Raw genomic sequence first — 22,563 nt, forward strand, 5'->3', positions numbered from 1 at the left:
CACCACACTCATCAGACGAAACACGGAATTGCTTCCATTTCACGCCTATCTTCTGTGTGGTCGTGGTATTACACCGGGCGTGCCGGCCCAGCAGTGCTAAGATGTTAAAGCGGGCACTACCACTGAAAGCGGGCACTACCACTGAAATCTATCTTCTTTTGGTTATCTAGTTTTATCCCGATTGCCTTAGATCAAAGCGACGGTATTACCCGTGACGTGAGAAATAGATATAGTCAGTCATCGCAGGTTTTTTATCTCGATACTTACCTCGGTGTTGTAGTGTAACTTATTACCTCGATTTTCATAGATCACAACCAAATTTTGAGAAAAAAAAAATTGGAATGGTAACTAATGAGAATCGTATTTTCTAATTTGGAGAAACAGTGTTTTCTGCCGAAAACCGTTCGCCAAATTAAATATCTTACATACTTACCCGATTGAATAATAGATATATGTAGTTACATTTGTACTAAGTTGTTACTATTTCATAGCGCGTAAGTAGGTGAAGAAAATGAAAAGACCAGTTGTTTCATGTTTTTTATTCATTTTATAAAATTTTGTGACTAACCTGTATAAAACTCAAATATTTCAGTAATTTAACGTAATGCTAGTTACGAATAAACGTACCTCCAATAAAATTAAGTAGTAAATATAGCCCTTTACGTTGCGGCTTCAAATGGCGAGTGCGGTCGTCGCCTACGATGGCTTATTGCGTAAGGGCCTTAAAAATTATCATAGACCAATCCCAATAAATTAATTTTACATGAAAACATTAAATATAATCATTGACAATTTGCCGAAAGCTTTGGTATTTATAATTCTTATCCTGATAAATACTCGGAAAACATTTCATCTTAAAAAATGTTTCAGGAAATCACTTCTAATTATACAGTTTAAAATTAAACATTTATGAAAATAGGTCAAATATCTGAAGTCAAGGATATAAAATTTAAGGCCTGTCCCACTATTGTAAATTGTCTGATAACGATCCAACGTGTAAAATATGTGATGGATATATCGGATTTAGCTACCTGACAGTTACGTCATTTTTAAGATATCTGAGCCTCTATCAGCCAGTGGTGGGACAAGCCTTAAATATCGATCAGATCGGCCAGTAGTTAAATTAATCCAAAAAAGTTTTAATTTATAACATGTGTTTAAGTAGTGTAATTATGGTACGGATTTACGTATAAAAACGTTGCAATGTAAACAAAAAAACATTACATACGTTAAGAGCACGCGCACACCTTTGATTAAACTATCGAACAACTGTTTAGTCTTGCTTTGATTCCTATGAGTTTATTTGTTCTACTATTTTTAGTCCTGCAACTAATCAGTTGAATTTACTGCGAAACAATCGACAATCACAACGTCGTGCGATAGTTTAGTCAAAAGTGTGGGCCTGCTCCAAATCATTGGAGCGTGTTAATTTTAATTAGATTTGAAGCGATTGAAACCGATATAATCATGAAAAAATATACGTTCTATGGCGTTGAACAACTCAAGAAGGTCGAAATTTGACCACTTTCGAAACATTTTTAAGAACTTCACGATAAATGTATATACAAAAATTTAAGTGAATTCTAAAACATCCCGTGTTTTAACCCTAAATTAGTCGAATATAACCAGTCATTGGATTCAATCTGACGACCTCATTAATTTTAACCCCGTAGTCTAATCTAAGAGGCGAAGGTTATCATAGTATGATGTCTAACGGTTCACTACAGTGTAAATATCAAAGAACATTTGGGTTCATAAAAAAAACATAATTAAACGATATGAAATAACTAATTCCCTTGGTTCTTTTTGAGATTCACCATCGTGAAGTAATAATAAATTGTACTTTATCATTTGAATATTTAAACCTATGAATTCAAGACTTGCTTTAACAATGTCGTACCACATAAAATACAAAGAAAAGACATATTTAACATATCCATTTAAATCGAAAAACCCAAGAAATTAGAACCATTATCGATACTTCGAGATACCAAAAGGATTATGAGAAAATTCGCTATAAAAGTTTAGTAAAGCAAATTTATATCATAAACAAAATGTATAGCCTCTGCCTATTTAATATTCATACATAGCGCAAACATTTAAATAAGTATTGCCTATGTCAAGATAGTTCAGAAACAAGAAATAATAAGTTATTGCTGAGAGTTTAAATACGTATTTTTATCTCTTTTCTTTTGAAATGGAATGAGAAAGATGGCAATGTTTTTGTGCCAGTTTTTTTATTATTACGCTACTGAAGATGTTTCCAGTAAATTCAGTGATTTATGATTCATTACTATCTACATTAAACGTGTAATTTTTTGCATATTCTCTGAAGTACGTGCTTGACCTTACTTGAACCAAAGTTGTTTGCGTACTTAAATAATATATTCCATTCACGATATTACGCAATAATTTAGCATCACTAAAATTGATTATTTTTACGTGTATTGGCAGTGCTATTTCTCATTCCTATGCGTCCCAACCTCTGTCAAATCCACTACCAATTCCTATTCTTACCTTAGGGGAACTAAAATAAGGCGTCCGTACAGACTTTTGGAAATATGTTTGCAGTTATAAAGACTTGTATAGATATTCCCAAACCCAATAATCGGTACTTAAAATCATTATGTTAATTGTGTATAAACTATAAAAAGTCACCTTCATGTTAAGGTCACGACGTAATTGTAAAATAAGAAATAACATACAAACGAACTAAAGACAATGGTTTAACTTTTAGCAACAACTCACGTTATGTAATTCTCAAGAGGTTATACAAATAGCTTATATTCTAGCTAGTTGTTTTTGAAAATCACCCTTTTATACGCACACGCGTAATAATGTATAATACAAATGTATTTTTTTTATTTAATAAACTTAATTGTTTTAAATCGTATTTCGTATTAAGTAACCTAGAATAGGTACATCTTAATATTTAATTTGGCAACAGAAAACGGTGCAAGTTAATATTACCTGCGCAGTTGCTAAGCGTGGGTTTACACAGTCACGGCTTTATTATTAGAGAATGAAAATGTCCACATGTATATACATTTCCATCAATGGAAACAGCTTAAGCTAAACACATTAAATTTGTAAAAATGTAACAAGATTTATAAACTGTCCAGCTGCCTATAAAAAATAACAGCCTTACAAATAAACGCGGTATAAAGTTAACTAAAACTAAGTAGTACAAATTTTGCTTATACTCAGTTTATTCTTAAGTTTCTTTATATCGCGTTTATTTGTAAAGCTGTAAGAGTTACCCAAATCAGCTATTTATGTCAACTTATTGTTCCCTCTTGTAGATCATGTCTAGAGTTTTAAGGAAGAGTTCCGACGGGAGATTGCTGTCCGGAGGTAGATTCTGTACTCTTTGCACGACCGCGTCGTATCTCGCACGTTCTTCTTCGCGGTACAACTGAGGCAGCCCCAGTTGTTCGTAAAGCCGCTGTACACGTTCTACGTGAGCTGGCTCCTTACTCCCATAGCAGGAGACGAACACGTTCCTTTGAGAATCGTTGCAGCGCTGCAACGCCATTACCGCTAACCAAGAACATTTACCCTCTTGGATATCCGTACCGGCTTTACCGGTCACTGATTCCGATCCGAAACAATCTATGAAGTCGTCCTGTGTAATAATTACTAATAAGATATCACAAAAATATTAAAAAAAAGAACCATCAAAATTAAGAAACTCGTTTTCTTCATAACATATTTTAAATCAATCTTGTTTATTTTTAATTTCTAGAATCTTTAGTAATCCAAGACGGTACCATACACGAGTTATTAGCATCGAAATTTACTTATTAAAGAACAATATAAGATAATACAAGAAATATTAGAAAAGATTATGTACTGAGCTAAAAAGTGTTTTTATTCTTATTACTGCTATTTTTAATGGACACAATACAATTACTTCTCTATCAATCAAGAAAATACAAGTTAATCAACATATCCTTTTATCCTACTCCCGTAGGGTCGGCGGCCGTTATATACCAGTTAATTATAAATGGAAAAAGTTACACTTTGTGAGATAAAAAGAAAAATCTGTTAAATTTACCTGCATTTGGAATAAATGTCCGATTTCTAAACTTATCTCTTCAGCTATCTTGTGACTGTTGGGATCAGTGTTGTTAGCTAGAAGCATTCCCAAACAAATGGGTAGTTTGAATGTATAATAAGAAGTCTTGTATTTAACAATAGCATTATATCTATCTATCGTAAATAGACTGTAATCGTTCTTTTTCCTATGTGCCATTGTGTAATCTAGATGCTGTCCTAAGGCAGTGAACATTAGCGTCTGAAAGGAATATTTAAACGTTGAAAGAAAACCATTGTGAGATGACAAAAGCAAATAATTATCATAACATCGATGTTTATTTATAGAATACAATACATTATCTTTAGCTTTGTAAATGATTTTATTTTACAAGATATTGCTTGCGATTTCGTCCGCGTGGAATTAAAAAATAACCCCTTTACTTCAGCCTATGTTACTCAGTGATAACGTAGCTTTTTAATGGTGCAAAATTTTTGAAATCGACCTAATAGTTTTTGAGTTATTTCAATAAGAAGAAAATCCAAAAATACTAATAATTCCTCTTTATAATATTAGTATAGAAGTATAGATATTGTCTAGTATTTGCTTGCAATGATCTGCGAGGAAACAAAATACACTTTATAAGTAGTACATCTTCTTCTAGACTTCTACATCCGTGTCAAATTTGCCAAAGCCTTTAAGATATATATTACAAACATCTATCCATTTATCCCAACATTAGTATGACAGATTTAAGGTGTTATTGAGTTAAATTTAATTTAAATTTATTATTGAAAAATAAATCTGAACTCGGCTGCATAAAATCAGGTAGCTTAAGATTTATGTTACTAGACACTAGAATATATCTCAGGGCAATGCTTCCATAAATGTCTCATTACTACGAGAAAACTACTTCGATTTAACTATACCATTTGTCTTGTAATACGGCCTAGATAAATACAAATGTATATTTTATGTATTAAATATGCAAGCGAGCGTCAATATATCTTGTAGTGGAAAAGCATTAAAAGTTACGAGTGTGCAGTTTTACATAACACAAGTTTTTTTTCTCTACAATATAAGTAAAGGAAAATCAATTGTTTATTCTCAGCAGTACTAGCCTGTAGAGGTCATTGGAAACGTCTAAATAACAGAAACAAAACCACAATATCTTTTACATCTATAATAGAATATTTTGTATGTATTGTAATATACTTTGCTATGTATCAAAAATTATTAAACAATTAACTACAATTTCTTAATTTTATGTACAGTCAGCTAAATATAAATGTACACATTTACAAACTTGTATAAGTCTTCGTTTTTTTTTTGAAATATAAGGTAGCAAACGAGCAAGCGAATACCTGAATCCACCGAAATAAAAAGCGCTCATAGACATACGCAATTGCAGATGCGTTGCCTACCCTTAATTAACGGAGGAGGAGACGCACATAAAGAGGACATTTTCCTTCCTATGCGTTCCCTCCACTGCTAAATCGTTTTTTTTTTCTTTTTCCTTCCCATCCTTACCTCTTCAGAAAAGGGTAGAAAGGGAAAGGGACTAAAATTAGGCCTCCGGCACCACACTCATCAGACGAAACGCGGTTTTGCTTCCACTTTACGCCAGTTTTTGTGGTGATGGTATTGCATCGGGCGAGCCGACCCATTCATGCGAAGATGTCAAAGCGGGCTGTACCACTGTTAAAAATATCTGCACGTATTCGACACAAGTATGAAATCATAGTCGGAAGTATACGGATTCGTACATAACTAATTTAGAAACCTAAGGTACATATGTTTCTTAAGCTCTGTGTACATATTTATTCAGCTGACTGTACATTAACTATTCATAAAATTGTCTTGTTTCTTGCGACAACCAATTCTAACAATGTTTTGAACCAATTTAACGTTTGCAACATGCTCCTGTTTATTTTATAACATAATTCTATTAACTACCTTTTTAACATCAAAAATTCACCAAAAACGTTACTAAGAGATAAGTTTTCAATAATAACAATTGATACTTACTTCGTTAAACGAATTTACAATATGCGCGTACTCATTTTTGTTTCCGAAATGTATTTTCAATACTTCCATCATAGCGGTGTAAACAAGAATGACGTCATTAATGGCCCCCAAACCCACTTCCGGCAAACGGAACCAACAAGGAACCCCTCTACGGGTCGTGGATCCGTCCATAATGTCGTCTGTCATCAATAAATAGGCCTGCAGCTATACAAGAGAGAAAAAATCGTTAAATTGGTAAACTTACCTTGAAAACTTATCAGACGAAATTTTTAAATTGGAGTTGTCAATTATTTTCACCATGACATTAAAAATGTTTACATCTGATCTGGTTTAATAATGACTAGCTTTCGCCTGCGACTCTGTCTGCGTGGAATTAAATAAAAACAAAAGTGAGTAGCCTAGGTTTTCTACCATACTCTTCTATATCTATACCAAATGCCATCGTAATCCATTCAGCCGTTTAAGCTACAAACTCTTACAAACATCCATCTATCTAAACTTTCGCATTTATAATGTTCACCGTGAAAATAAAAAAAGAAAAACCTGTTTTTGTTTTAATGCAAAAAAGACTAACATTGAGAAAATTAAGACTACTACTGTGGCAAAATAATTACAAGAAACGGGTTTATCTGTAAGATATTTTTATTTTAAATTAAATTTATCATTGACATAATTAACATTCGTGTTTTATTTAATTACCTTTTCTTTCCTTTACCTTATTACCTTAAGCACGAAGAAAAATTATTATTGACTTAAAAATTATAGACTAACAAATTATCCGACCATAGGCAAGTCAAACCAAATTATAAAAGGTCACTAGCGACCTCCGGCAATGTCAAAAAAGTATCACAAAATCCTTGACCTTACTTGAAAATTGACAGATCAAAAAGGTTTTCATTAACATTGGGAAATTTAAAAAAATAAACACTTATAAGAAGAGTTGTTCACTCTTGAATGAATTAAGAAAACGACATTTTTAATTATTCCTCAATTCAACTCTATTATATTAATCACTTTTATCTCTATATTTTAATTAAATAATGCATTAAACAATTAAAAATAATGTTCTTAGAATATGAGGTCAATTTTAAATTCATTGGTTTTTAAAGATAAATTATGATTTCAAAACTCATGAAACTAGCTGTTACCCGCGACTATGCTTAGAGTTTTAAATTGTCATACTGCCTTAATTAAAATCTTCAGAAGGTAAATGACATAATTGTACTAACAGAAAATATTTCTCTGTGTACTATTATCTTAAATGTATATTTTTTTTATTATAAGAGGACAAACAAGTGTGAAACCCTGTGGTGACCAACAACATCCATAGACCTCCACAAAACCAATAGAATTATAAATAAATTCCCAGCCTTCGAAGAAATGGCACACTCACTTGTTATAGGACCCTATGGGCCTGTCCCACCACTGGCTGACAGAAGCTCAGATAGTTTGGAAATGACGTCACTGTCAGATAAGATATCAAAATCCGATATTTTCATCACAAATTATACATGTTATCAGACAATTTAGGACAGGCCCTGAGTCCTACTAGTTTGGAAATACCATCTTAATATTCTTGGCTTATTAAATTTTGTTTGGGATATTGTGATAAAACTTGTTTTACTCACCATTTCTACACACCATCCCATTATACGACTCTGTCTCAATGATTCTTCTGTAACATTTTCTGGTTTTTCTAACATTTCATATGCTTGTGCTGTTATAAGTCCTCTATTCTTCTTTCCACCAGCTAAGTTATAATCTAGCACCTGTTACAAAATCATTATTTTTATAACTATTTACTTCAGTATAATACTATTGAGAAAACAAGGGAGTAATTTTATATTTATTCCAGTTTTGAGTAAGAGATATGTACATATTAAAGGAAAAACTATTATTATTTTCCATACCTTCTTCATCCAGATTGAAAACTCTGGTACTTCTAATAATTTTGGTATTGTAACTATTGATTGGATGACATTTGGAAGGACATCTTGAAAAGTCTCCTTTTCTTTTTTCAGTTCAGATATGGATACATTTGTTGCCATTTTACAGTTAGTGATCTTCAAAGCACTAAAAAAATAAAAAAAAAACCATAAAGAAAAGCTAAAAGTGTAAGGATCTAAAAAATCGACAACAGCAAAGACCTCACATTTAAATTACAAAGATGGTATCAACTCTCAGTACGAGATATGAAAGTCAAATGAACACCATGAAGATGGGTCACTAAAGGTTAACTATGAGTGTTTTGCTACTCTTTATTATTTTAGTAATAAGTCACAAAGGTTTAAATAATTGAATAATATAGGCCTAGTACTCTTACACTTATAGTAAACTTACTAAAATACCTATCTATATCTTTCTTCTGTCACTTCATTTTTTATCTTATAATTCCTACACTCTAAAGTAATTAAAAACAGCATTGGTTTAGATTTATTCTTACAGCCAAATACTGATAAAACATTGAAAACAATCTTAAATAAGGCCATGCTATAACTGCAAGTCCATTACAATTTCAACATCTGTCACATGTTAAGAGATGTTTCAGTATTTGGAACTTATAATCCTCTTCCACCACACAACTACGCCCCAAGTCTGGCAAAGATTGACTGTTATGGCAATTATGGTAATAGCAATAATTACTCATTGAAATAGAATCACACAACAATTAATCTACATCTTAAGTTATCCAGCTATTTTTAAAGGCAAAAGGGTCATAGTACTGAAATGTATAACTTAAATTGAAAATAAAAAAAATATGTAAAATACTTTGTATGTTCTTTAACATGGAATATTGATAATACAGAATGAACAGTGGAATTTAAAAGATGTATTTAATAAACAATAAGCTATCTTAAATACTAGAAATGTAACACACAAAACTATGAAATTAAATAACACCTGATTTTAAGTTAATCAAGCCATAATCTAGGTTAAAATTAAGTGGACATGAACAAAAAATTACAAAGCACTCCAAACCTCAAAAAAAGAACCATATAAAAATTACATTAATCAAAAACAACATAACTCAAAATTTTCAGTCCCTTAATATTAAATCTACTTTTTATTTAAATAAATTCAATCACAATTATACTTTTTTAAATATGATAAAAAAATAAACCTGCGTAAAGAATGCCTTGTTGCTGAACTGCCTAAAGCACAATTTATATTGCACAGTATTTTTTGAAACAACATTACTCCACAGTGTATCTGGACGCTGTTCAAAGCCAAATAAGAAGCAACAAAGACTGTGTAAGACATAAAAGCAAACAATATTCATTTTGATGTTATCATGCATTAGCATTTTTAGAACTGAATAATTACTTGCTGGTAAGGCTGTTTTACAAAGCGACATATCTTCTTAAAAGTGAACCTATATACTTACCATTATTTAAAATAAAATATTCACCTTAAAATATAATTGTGATCTGAGAAAACTCCATTAGACCGTCTTACGATTTTAGATAGTAACAATTTAGACAAATTCATTTTTTTATTCTTCACCCGTTTCTGTTAATTCTTTTAACTTTCTCTTGAACTCGGGTATTTGGATACTTTCACGAACACGTCACTTGAAAACATTAGAATGACCTTTCGGTCATTGTAATAATCTGATTTAAATGAAATGTGAGCAAACGTTATGTTATATAACTGAAATAAATAATTGCCGTAAAAAATAATCTATAACACTGTTGTTAATTACGTCTGTTCTTGTTATGAATGAATGAAAATGAATATGAGGATTATTTTTATTATGACTGATCTGATGATGACAGTATCCGTAACGCAATGTCAAATTAAGATTTGTCATTTGACACTGTCAATTAAGGTTTTGTGTCAGCTGTCAATGTCAAAAAAACCAAGGATCAGTTCAAAAATTATGGAATTCGTATGAAATTCAAAAACTTGGGAAAGTAATGAAATAGTACTCAGGATAATTATTTACAGTCTTAACATTTTATCTCACGCTCTAAAGACGGTCAGGAATAAACCATACAACTGTCCCGATGTTTTATTTCATGTTTATTATAATCATATGGTTTTTGCAGGTCTATAATTGTAAACGTATTTTTTTTTACTTTTGTATAATTTGCAATAAATAAATAAATAATATCATATAGTCAACATTTTGCAAGTACTAAGTACTGTATTAAAGCTATGATTAGTAAGAGAGAAGTTACACTCTTGTATTAGTTAAACAGCCATACGAAAAAAACCGCGCTGTGGCAAAACGCTAACCGTTTCTTAGAAATCTACATTTGACCTAATTCTCAGCGGTGATAACACGAAGAAAAAAATTTAACTTATTTGTATTCATGTACTGGGATGAAATATTTCATACAATACTTACTCTTATCACCAACATTAATCTTATGGCAAAGATGGAACACATTATTCAAAGATTTTTAAAAAAGAAATCTACATACATAAATATTTATTAACGTACTCTTTTCAAGTTACAGATTCAATCTGTTAGATACGAAAATAAGCCAAAGCTAGTTTTACGCATACATTGCATTGCGTTATGTTCTGTTTTTATTCAAACTGTCATGTGGAATTAAGATGTGAAATATAAAATGTAAAAAAAAAACAGCAGTCGAACTGTTGCCTATATAGTAACGATGCCTACAGTGAAATGCAGCTCAAAAAATGGTTGCATAAAAACCGCTTTATTAAATACGATTGCGCCTGATTACAAAGAATTGCAAAAGTAACTAATTGATTTTCGTAAGTGTTTAATAGTGAAGTTAAAGAGCATTTTAATGTACAAAGAACCGTTGGTGAGGCATTAGAAGAAACTTAATTAGTAGCAGAATATGCGTTATATCAGATTATAATCTGTCCTAGTCCCTGATAAGTATAATCGTTTCGTAATAACAGACATTAACCAAATCAAACATTCGTACTTTATAGTTCTTGATGCACGCCTCGACTCAGTGGTAGACCCTAAAAAGTTCCGCCAGTAAAATTTTTGCGATTGTACTCTTTTGTACCTTGCTTTTTCCTTCTTTATGGACATTAATAACACTGGCAGAGGTCTTTGGTTAATTTCAGCATCTTTTATTAATATTTCATACAGATTATCTAATTAGTTCTTCACTGTTAATTGTGTTGTATTTTTGTCGCCGTGGATATTATATAAATTGAATTAAACAAAACGAAAATTGGGTGTATTCGTTTTTATTACATTTTTAACCTAAATCTTATAAATTAATGTAATTACAACACTAACACGATTAATCAATTCCTATTGAATTATAAAAAAACAGTAATTTTTTTGATACCAACTAGTTAAAAGAGCTAGAAAATAAAAATTCTACGAAGAATGTACAGAAAATAATAGTGATGTAACAATAATTCGAGCAAGTATACATGAATATTTTCCCCGGTTTTTAATACATTTTGTGCTGCAAAATCTAGTACTGGTTCTACTTTAAGCAGGGAATCTATAATAAAGAATTCCATAATCAGATATCACTAACTCGTAATAATGGTTCTTAAAACTTGGTAGTATATGAATTAATTAAGGGGTGCATAAGAACATTTTGAAGAATTAAGGGCCTGTCCCACCACTGGCTGATAGAGGCTGAGATAGCGTAAAAATTACGCCACTGTTAAATAAGGGAACGAAATTAGATAATTCCATCAAATATACACGTTGGATTGTTATCAGACAATTTACAATTTGATGGGACAGGCCTTTATTATATTCTAACAATCTTTTGCATTTATAAAAACTATAGTAACATAAAAAGACCAATAGTTAAAATTTACAATTAAACACTTCGCCTGAAGATATTATCTAATATTTTGAAGAACAGATCGTGCGGTAAGCCTCTAGTGACCTGTTGTATTTGTGTCCTAAGGAGATCGTACGTCGCCTCCTCGTATACTGAATAAGTATGAGGCAGTTGCAACTCTTCATATAAATCTTTAATCCTGGCAACATCTTCAGGTTTAGAACTGCCGTAGTGTTCTTCCATTATCTGCCGTTGCTCCAGTGTTGCCCTTTGTAATGCAACGACAGCAAGCCACGTACATTTTCCCTCTTGAATATCACAGCCATCTTTGCCTATTACCGCTGGGTCGCCAAAGCAGTCTAAGAAATCATCCTATAACGAAAACAATCATTTATTTTACATGGTTACGTCACTGTGGTAGCCGTTGCCTTTGTTCTCGTGGAATAAGAAAAGGAGTCTTAATTTTGTATCCGAATATTTTACAACTAGCTGTTGCTCGCGACTTCGTGTGAAATTAAAAGATATTAAATAATCTAGTGCACATTACTCACTGATAATGTAACTTTTTATGGTGAATTTTTAAAATCGGTACAGTAGTTTTTAAATTATTTCAATACATACAAAAATACAAATCTTTTCATTTATTCCTTTTTATTTATTCTTTATAAAACAGGAGAACTCGATAACTCAAACCTTATATAACTTAATAACCTCTATAACTTTACCAGACCCGCCAGTTTTTAAGTTATTTCAATACTTATTCTTTATAACAATAGTAGGTATAGACTAGAAAAAATTGCAAGTAATCTGAGTGTAAAAATCTAACCTGAATTTGGAAGAATTCGCCCATTTCCAAAAGGATGTTCTTCGCTTGTCTGTGTGTTTCCGGGTCATCGATTCCCGACATCAGTAGAGCCAGCCCCACTGGCATTTGGAATGTGTAGTACGCAGTTTTGTATTTTGTGATCGCTTCGTATTTTTCCATTGTGAATAATGATAGATCAGGTTTATCAGTCTTTGACAACTGCTGCTCCAAGTGGTGACCGATGGAACACTTCAACAACATCTGTGAATTAATCAATATCTATAGTTAATACATGAAGTACCACAAACTTATCGTCAGAGTTCACTTTTAGAATTTAAAGTATTAAAACATCCTTTATAGAAAGGTACATTTACTGACATAGGGAAAAGTGTAGTTTAATAGTGATAGTTTTAGCAGTGATCGCCGTATCAGGAAAAAAGAAGACTGATATGTGTTTTTTTTTTCCACACTACCGCATCACTAACTGTCCCCAAATATCGGGAGCTAAAAGAACCTAATCAATTATAATACTCTACTTTAATCTTTATTTAAAACAATGTTTCATGATCATGATCAATTTACTTAAAGCTAAGTCGTCTATTGATTCTGGCAAGTAGACAGTAGTGTTTTTAAATAATCCGTATTATTTTGTTACCTGTTTATTCTATCACTCTTACCTCATTAAACATTTCCAGAACATTCTTGTAGTAAGATTTGGCGGAGAAATGACGTTTGAGCGTGGAATACATGGCGGACTGGACTAAGACTGCGTCATTGATGCCGGCGAGGCCGACGTCTGGACGGCGGTGCCAGCAGGGGGCGCCGCGGCGCATCTCCGACCCCTCCATTATATCGTTCAGTAGAAGCTGATGAGTGTGGAACTGTAAAAAGTTAGAGAGATTACATTTTTTGACTGAAGACTACTAATATTTTTCGCGGTTCAAGTATATCTCGAAGTCTGAAACTGTCTGCCAACTGAACTTATCGCTTCTATCGATAGCTATCGTTAAGAAAAGTTAAAAGAATAACAACTCTTATTATCTTCACTATGAAAAAACTTGAAACGAATATTACCAGGAACAATTGTAAAGGCACCGTCTATATTTGGACGTCGCCTTAAAAATAAATTATGTGCGAATTACGTCATAACCACACCTACAATAGAAGTTCAAATTCAAGGTCAAGTTCAAGATTTTTAATATCATTGCAAAAATCGAAGACAGTTTTTTTTTATATTTTTTTAAAACGTTATTTAAATTGATGAATACTATTATTTGTTTTAATTTGAAAGTAAAATTTAAAATAATATTAATTTCAGATTTCAGTTGTCCTTACTGCTGTTTCTTTTACCGTTTTAAAATGTAACTTTGTTTAATTTTTTTTCCTGTACAATATGTCTTAAAAATAAGATTACTAATATACTAACGAGTAAATGGTAATTTTTATAAAAACAATTATTACATCGAAAATTTTTAATCTTAAAAGTTTATGATAATGCATTCCAAAGTTATTATTTTTTGATTTTCGATTAACTTCGCAGTTTTCGTATTCCTTTACAAAAAAATGAGGAATAAATGAACAGCGGAATATGCACAACAATTATACACATAAGAATGGTTAATTTTTACTTTTTATGATAAATGGTGTTTACGATTCTGTTAATTATTTATTATTGATTTTTATAATTACAAGCATTGTTATTATTATGCAGGTGAAAAACCAAACAAAACAATAGAATACATTTATATTTCTTCTTTCGTTTTTTATTCTATCTACTTAAAAAATACACTGGAATGGTTATTTTAGAAACCAATTTTCAGCGAATCTATAGTAAAGGTTGCCCTAAGTATGAAAAGACTGTGCGGCAACAAACAAACCGGCTTAAAATACACTTCTGGTATTGTGGTGTACAACTGTGAATAATTTGGTATTCATAATGAAGATGAAAAGATAACCGGTTAAGTAGCTATATTTTTTTTAATCTTAATATTTCCAGTCAATTATTTTTTGCTTTTTACTATTAACATACAATGCTTATAAAAAAAATGAAGGCAATTAATTTTTAAAACAATAAGAAGCAATAGTCCAGTAAGGTAATTTTTACTTTTAAACTGAAGTCAATGTCAATGCCAATGGTTCCAGAATTTTTACAAAGGTGTAAATTATTTCAAACTAGCTATTGCTTGCGACTTCGTTTGCGTGCCAGATAGCCTATGTTACTAACTGATAACGTAGCTTTTTAATTATGTAAGATTTTTTGAAATCGGCCCAGTAGTTTTAGAGTTATTTCAATACATACAAAAATCCAAAAATACAATTTTTTTTATTTATATTAGTATAGATTACACATGTGTTCTGTATTTTACGGTAGGCCATGAAATGGAACCCAGTAATATTTGCCTACATGTTTAAGTATTTTGTTTACAAACATCGTACTACTTGCTGCGTAGAACACAAAGGTGTGGCGATATACAGGGGAAGTGAACTGCGCAGTGCAGTCCATCTTGAGGCGTAAAAAATAGTGACACATTGATAATAAAAAAAATATACCTAACTAGCTTTTGCCCGCAACTTTATTCGCATGGTGTTAAGAAAAAAAAAATGGGAGCCTATGTGCCTCTTCCAGACTCTCTATATTATACCAAATTTAATCGAAATCCGTTCAGCCGTTTATGCTACAAAATCTAACAAACATCCATCCATCTAATAATTTGTATTTAAAAAATTAATATGATTAATTACCATTTCCGTGCACCATCCCATAATATTCGCCAAATGTATATTCTCTGGCGTCATATTGTCAGGTTTCTCAAGCATCTTGTACGCAAGTACGGTGGCTAGACCTCGATTCTTCTTTCCATTTGGTACATTGTACTGCAACAGCTGTAACAACATAAGTTTAACTTAAGTGTATAGAATTTAATATCGATTGCTCTTTTAAATACATATTTGTACAATTTAACACGTATTAAGGTTTTAAAGTTAACTCTTATAGACGAGTTAGTAAATCATTTATTAGTACACTTAATTGTAATGTATAAAATTCACTTTAAAATATATCATACTAGCTTTCGCCCGCGACTCCGTCCATGTGGAATTAAAAAAAAAGTGAGTAGCCTATGTTCTTTCAGACTATCTTCTACATCTATACCAAATTTCATCGAAATCCGTTCAGCTGTTTGAGCTACAAACTCTAACAAATATCTATCCATCCATCTAAACTTTCGCATTTATATTATTAGTATGATTGTGATTATACTGTTTTGCACCTTGTACCTTCTTTATGGACCTTAATAACAGAAACAATAATTTTCTAACTTTTCCATGTGAATGTCATGGTCAAATTTAATAAGTCTATACTATTATGTATGTTTAATAACCATCATTTAAATATAATTTTGTATTAAAACTAACATACATTATTTTTTATAGAACAAGCAAATATAAAAATCAATCAATTCAATAGATCCTGAACAGAATCATAATTTTATTCAATGGAAGAATATTGAATCTATATTCTTTTGTATATAACTTTCAATAAGCTACCTGAGATCTAACAATAGATTGTGATTGTAAAATAACGTGTGTTTTCAATGGTTAAGTCTACGAACTTAATGGACAACAAAGGTACAGTGCCTTTTGTTTGGCGTTTTCTATTGCATATTACTACTCGTAACTATTATGCATTGGACAGGTGTATGCACTGCGTAACTCCAAACATAAAAACTTGTTTATCTCAATTTTAAGGTACAGAGAGAGAGAGAGGGAGAGAGAGAGATATAAGCCTCAGTGGAGTAAAGAGAGGCTCATCAATAAAATCGTACCGGATTCTTCATCAATTTGGTCGTATCTATTGAAGGGACTATAAGAGTGGGCTTTAACTAAACTATCGCATAACTCTTATGTGATTGTCGATTGTTTCGCAGCCAATTAAACTGTTTAGTTGCACATCTAAAAATCGAGTAGTGTGCGAACTTCCATACAGGTTTATAGGAATTGAAGCGCGACTAAACAGTTTTGCGATAGTTTAGTCAACGGAGTGCGCACGCTCTACGTATGTTATTCTGGTAGTTATTGAAATATTATCGAGTTCATTCATAAATACCAATAAATTATAAATATGCTCTATATTATATATAATATGATTATAAATTATGCTCTACCATATTTGATCCATGCTACCTATTTTGATCCCATATGACAAAAAACTGGTCGCTTTTTTTACATGTTCCTGCCGATGAAGAAAAAATACCAATCTCTTTGTATATGTATATGGGTTTTTATACAAAATGTCTGTTAAGTATCTAATTGGGGAAAATTACATTTTATATGGTTGACATCAGAAATATCTGATGACCATCGACCCTTACTTTTTATGACGTCACGACATTTACAGCAATTTAATTTCAGAATTTCTTCAACTACTCTTTTAGCCAATTCTTTAAAGTGCTAAGATTCTAAGTAGTATGTACATTTTAACATATTACTGTGATTGTCCCACGTAATTAACACATTTTTATTTTTTAAACGAATCTATCGCATCCAAATTCAGAACGTTTCACACATTGCTATATAGATTTAAGTCAATCAATGTGGTTTTTTACCGAACTAGTAAATTTATAAGGATGTCGTTTAAATCTCGCTGGCCAAGACCTGTTTGACTGGTTCATATATTTGCGTCGCAAATAGGTTCTATATTATTCTGTCTTAAGACTGACAAAAAACATAGAACGTACCTTAGCCAACCACTTGCTGGCTTCCGGCACGTCAATATGCTTGCCAGTCTTTGTGAGGTCCCTCACGATGTCCGGGAAGCAAGCCATGAACTCCCGGGACTGGTCTTTGGAGACCGCCAGTCCGCGAGCGGCCAGTGGCATTTGCTGCGGCGTGAGGGTCGACAGGAATCTAGAGATAAAAACTTCAATTCATCGACTTGGCCCAATCCATATTTACACAGTAGTTTAATGTTTTTTGAAAGGGTAATTAATACAAGTGATTGAAATTAGAAAAAATACCATACGAACATTTATAATTATTTACGATGCAACATTTCAAACGTTTAATATCATAATTTTCTAGGTTCTAAAGTGCTAGTAGTAAATTAAATGGACATAGTGGGAACTTAGTACGACGTATGTACATGCATCGCTATACGAGCTTGTGCGTTACGCAAACTGCTCCAGCAAAATGAGTTCACTGACCTGTGATATTTCTGCAACTTCAACAACTTCTTAGGTAGACCGATTTCATCGTTCTGCGGTGACTTGTTCGCGGATTGATCGAGCCTCGGTGCCATTGCATCGGAGTTAGTAACGCTTGTTGTCTTGCTAATTTGCCGGCGAATTTCATTTTTGTAGACTTGCAGAATCTTGTCCAAACTTTTTTTCGTTGAAAACATTCTTGCAATGGACGCAACGATAAGTGTATCGCAGTTTGAATGCAGTAAAGGTGTTAACTCTTTCTATTAAAATTAACTTAAATTTTATAAACACAACGTCTAATCGTAGTAAATACGTGCGATCAACTGTCTGTTTCAGCAACGACTGACTGCTGACTGATTCTTTGTTATGTTTTGCTTCGCTCACGCTGCTTCCAGCGCCTCGCTCAAAATAACCAATAGGGACGCGTTGCATTGTTTACATTCAGCTTTATCGACATCGATAACACTGTCAGAGATTACGTGACATTTGTAGTTCACCCACTTTGTAACAATTGCCTACATACATTTTATAAAACAGTGTTTTCAACGGATTAAAATAATTTGCCGGATTAAATAATTTATAAATCATTTGCTTCTTATATCGCAAGTATTTTTATCATGTATTTTATATCATAAAGTGTGTTACCATTGTCATATATAATTATCTAATTAAATAAAGAAATACGTTATCGATAACCACGAAAGTAGTGTAAGTAAGAATCAAAACATGGCGACCGCTCCCCTCCCCTTGACGCCGGTGGCACGAGGGCGACGTCACGTAGGCACCGCGCGGACCGTGTTGGCCCTCGGTAGAATACGACGAGCCGGCGCCGGCTGTTTCACCCAAGCGACGGAGTTAAAACTCGTTTGTGACCCAAAACATTTCGTCCACACATCGAATGTATCACGTATACCTTTGATAATGTATAACAATTATCAGATGTTGACAATATTTGAAAGTAATAACGATATGCATGTGTTATTACTTGAATATTTGCAATGATTTGTTTATTCTTTTGGATATAAAGCAAATGTCAATCAAATATTGTTTGTGTAATTAAATGTTTAACACGTCCAATACAAAAGTAAATTAGCAAGGCTAGTAGGCTACAATGTAAAAGCAATATATTTGTCAGCACTTTTTGATTCCCATTTATTGTCACTTTTCAGATCGACAATGTTATGTTTTTCCCCAGACTTAATTCGCATAATTTTGCTTCCTTATTTTACGTTACCATTGTTGTATTATTAAAATTTGTAGATTGAAAAGGTACTAAAACAACAATAAAACCCTAATTCTCATTTGAAGGCTTCCCAAGATTTTTTGTAAGCAATGAAGTTAACATTATGGTTCCTAGAAACGCCGTCAGATGGGTAGGTCTCTAGTACCTATTGTATCACAAGAACAATGTCCTGTTACAACATTTATCTAATAGTGTAGGACTAAGCGAAATCACGCAGCTAAAGCATGCAAGAGGCATAAAATATAAATTAAAACCATTATTTTATGAGTTACGTGACTACACATTGGAACTAGACTTGTGTGGAATGAAATCTAAACTAAAGCAAAATGTATTAGAAAATTATCCCCGATAGCACGCTTTTGCCGAATGTTCATGTACATTTTAGTATACGACTTAATGGGCAATAAACGCATCAATATAAGAAACATTTTTACAACTAACTTTAGGTATACCGAGCACGGCTTCGTATCGTGTTAGCTGTACCCAAGGTTATTTTATCATGAATAACAAATAGCCAGTTTTTGTTCAGATGCCAAAAAGGATAAATTATAAATTGCAATGTACTGTTTACATTGCTGTAAATGTATGTAATGTTGGTAGCATTTAACGTTGTAATCGTTCAAGGATGTGTCGCATTTAATTGAAATTTTGCAACACATACAACGCTGGAATTAATAAATAGCGTTGCTTTGTTTACAATGTTTGAGGCGCCTTATTTACATAATCGTCTGAGTTTATGTAAACGGATGATGTTTATATTGGTTTATTAGTTTTTTATGTTTGCTGACACTGAACTGCTTGGCGACACCGTTTTGTTAATTACCTAATATCGTTTATTAAATATTTGATTAAAAAGATAACATCCGATAAAACCTACGGGTTACTAGCCCTATCTGAAGTCAAGGTCAAACTAGTAATCCAAGGTGAACAGAATCGTCATTACATTTTTAACAAGTCTCATATTATTTTTAACTTCTATCCTCGCGACGTATGTAATCCGCGTGAAATCAAAAATTAACAAAAAAGCGTAAGTTACTCAATGATGAAGTAGCTTTTTAATTTTTTCTTTTTGATTTCATTTGAGTTTCATTTTTTCAATATTGGTTTTATTTAATTTATAAAAATTTTTATACTGCTACAGCAGTTACAGCTAAAATAAATTCAGGATAAACATAAGTAATCCAAATATTTTGTCTGAACAATGCACACCAATGTAACAAAAAATCAAAGATGGCTGCCAAGGAATTTGTCATCTTCAGAGCTGCGGCCTTTTAACAAAGAAAATGGATGTAAGTAGAAAGTTTTATTTATCAGATCGATTTAGCTCTTAAGGATACTCTTTCAGGTATCGTGATTCGCGATAAGAGTAGCTGAGGCACGCTGGTCACGTTTTATTCTGCATGTAGTGTACAAGATAAGATAATGTTTACACCGAATAGTATGAAAGTGTATAATTAAAAATGCTTTTACTGGACATATTGCTGCAATCTAGCCATTGACGATTAAATTTATCTTTATCATACGACTAGCTTTTGCCCGCGACTCCGTCCGCGTGCAATTTAATATAACAATAAAGAAATGAAAAATACAGACTGTTACTCAAAGATAAATTTGCTTTCTAATGGTGAAAGAATTTTAAAATCGGCCCAGTAGTTTTTGAGCCATTCATTACAATCAAACAAACAAAGTTTTCCTCTTTATAATATTAGTATAGATACCAAAAGCCAGATTTTTTTATCACTGGAACAACAACTGTCCTAAAATTCATATTATAGATCAGAATCTAAGTTAAACTATAAAATGTCTCTTTTATCTTGACCTAGTCATCTTGTCATAGGTAATTGTTACTTTTACCTTCTAATTAAATATTAAATGCTTTGAATAAATCAATAAACAACCACAGCATCTTTGCTCTTAATATTATCCTTTTATTAAAGGCCAGTCATTCTATACTTTTTAATAACTGTAAAATTAGGTTCTTTTTGGAAAACGGAGATAAAGGAGTTTGTCTTGGCTCATAAAAAAAAGAGTAGCCCTTGTTACCTGAATAGGTTGCAATTTTGTTAATCATCATGTTGAATGACGTATTCTTTATTGAATTATCACGTTTGCTAATCTAACATAACCTCTGAACTGACATGTCGGACGGCTATCGTTTCATCTGAGATCAACGATGACCGTACGATGTGACCGCAGCCAAGGTCATTGGATTAAAACAAAACATGCACAATTAATTCATCAGCGCCGATGTTAATCTCCCGCGTCGATCGCGACGTGTCTGGAAACAAGATGGCGGCAACAGTTCCCGTCATTATGATAATATAACACGAGATCAGCACATTCAGGTAGTACAGTATCACAGAACAGTACTGCTATTGCATGAACGTATCTCGAGAAAGAGGACCCCCTAACAAAGCTACCTTTAGGTAACTGGCGAATCATCTAAATGTGTCAAGATATATAAAATATAGCACGTGATATGCACATGACATATCGAAGTTAGTTTGCAATACATTTCAAACTTCGATTAGCAACATTATAATGTTACTTTATCTAAGTGTTTTGTTCCGTTTTAACAGTAAATGTGCAAATAATAGCAGTACTGCACTGTCTACTGTTCTACCTCAGCCTGCCCTCCTGTGAAAATAGTATTATGACTGACGCTGGACCTCGTCTGTTCAAACGCACTGCGAATGTGATAATCAGCTTCCGGAGTTTGTTTTAAAATTAGCATTAACACGGCCTAATACTAATTACTATAATATAGATCGTTTAAAAACAACATGAAGTCAGATCTTGTTATTATGGAATAAACTAATTGATGACCATACTCGCTGTTTATTTATAAAAAGATTTATTGAACTTGTTAGTCTATGGTTGTCTATTGTCGACAGAGGCCTCGCCAACTGGCCTAGTGGCCATCACTTAGTAAGATTTTGGATGTACTGTCCCGGAAATTCGCAGTTCTGTGCAATGTCTAGCCGTTTCGCACTAACCGACATTTTTTCGCACAGACACATTTATAAGCTGTGTTGTACTGATATTTTTCGCATCTCGTTTCAAAATTTTCAAATGATTATAGCTTTCATGATGGAGCACTGCCAGGTTTACCGATTGTACATACTTAAGTATCACAAACTGTATTACTTTGGTTTCTTTTTAGGATGCTAGGTCTAAATATAAAGTTAACTGTTAACCTCATTTAGACATTTTAATTAAACGACTATGATTTTTTTCAAATTCATTCATTTTTGGCGTATATTCTTTTATAGACTTTTTAACTCTTTAAGAAAACAAACTAACATAAGCAGCCACTGACTAAACCTTAGACCTGACCTATAGCGGATTGGTTTTCAAGTTTCAAGCATACGTTTAGGTACAGTTTAATATGGTTTCAATATTTGTACTTGAAGTATCGTTCATGTAGTTGACATTATTTGTGCGTTGGTCGGTGTCAGTAAACACGGGCTATGGAGAATTAGCGATGCGTGTCTTTGGTGTGATTCGCT

General features: G+C 32.5%; 1 protein-coding gene across 1 annotated transcript; it reads right to left on the reverse strand.

The window, feature by feature from the left end:
- Window positions 1–524: 524 nt before the first annotated feature.
- On the reverse strand, window positions 525–18,186 carry LOC106102375. Its single transcript, XM_013281827.1, has 11 exons — window positions 17,812–18,186; window positions 17,347–17,515; window positions 15,353–15,493; window positions 13,288–13,491; window positions 12,632–12,871; window positions 11,885–12,177; window positions 7,975–8,137; window positions 7,693–7,833; window positions 6,065–6,268; window positions 4,058–4,297; window positions 525–3,625 (listed from the first exon to the last, which is right to left on the reverse strand). Exons 1-11 carry the CDS (start codon window positions 18,006–18,008, stop codon window positions 3,284–3,286), a joined length of 2,334 nt encoding a protein of 777 aa, XP_013137281.1. The 5' UTR covers window positions 18,009–18,186; the 3' UTR covers window positions 525–3,283.
- Window positions 18,187–22,563: the final 4,377 nt, after the last annotated feature.

Source organism: Papilio polytes, unplaced genomic scaffold, assembly GCF_000836215.1.
Source record: "Papilio polytes unplaced genomic scaffold, Ppol_1.0 DF823923.1, whole genome shotgun sequence".
In the NCBI taxonomy this organism is placed as follows: Eukaryota; Metazoa; Arthropoda; class Insecta; order Lepidoptera; family Papilionidae; genus Papilio; species Papilio polytes.

Coding starts and splice junctions, on each gene's coding strand:
- LOC106102375 (XM_013281827.1), bottom strand. CDS start 18,008: ATGTTTTCAACGAAAAAAAGTTTGGACAAGATTCTGCAAGTCTACAAA. Junction 15,494..17,346: donor CCAGCAAGTGGTTGGCTAAG/GTACGTTCTATG, acceptor ATGTTGTTACAG/CTGTTGCAGTACAATGTACC. Junction 8,138..11,884: donor AGAGGCTTACCGCACGATCT/GTTCTTCAAAAT, acceptor TTATTTTTTTAG/TGCTTTGAAGATCACTAACT.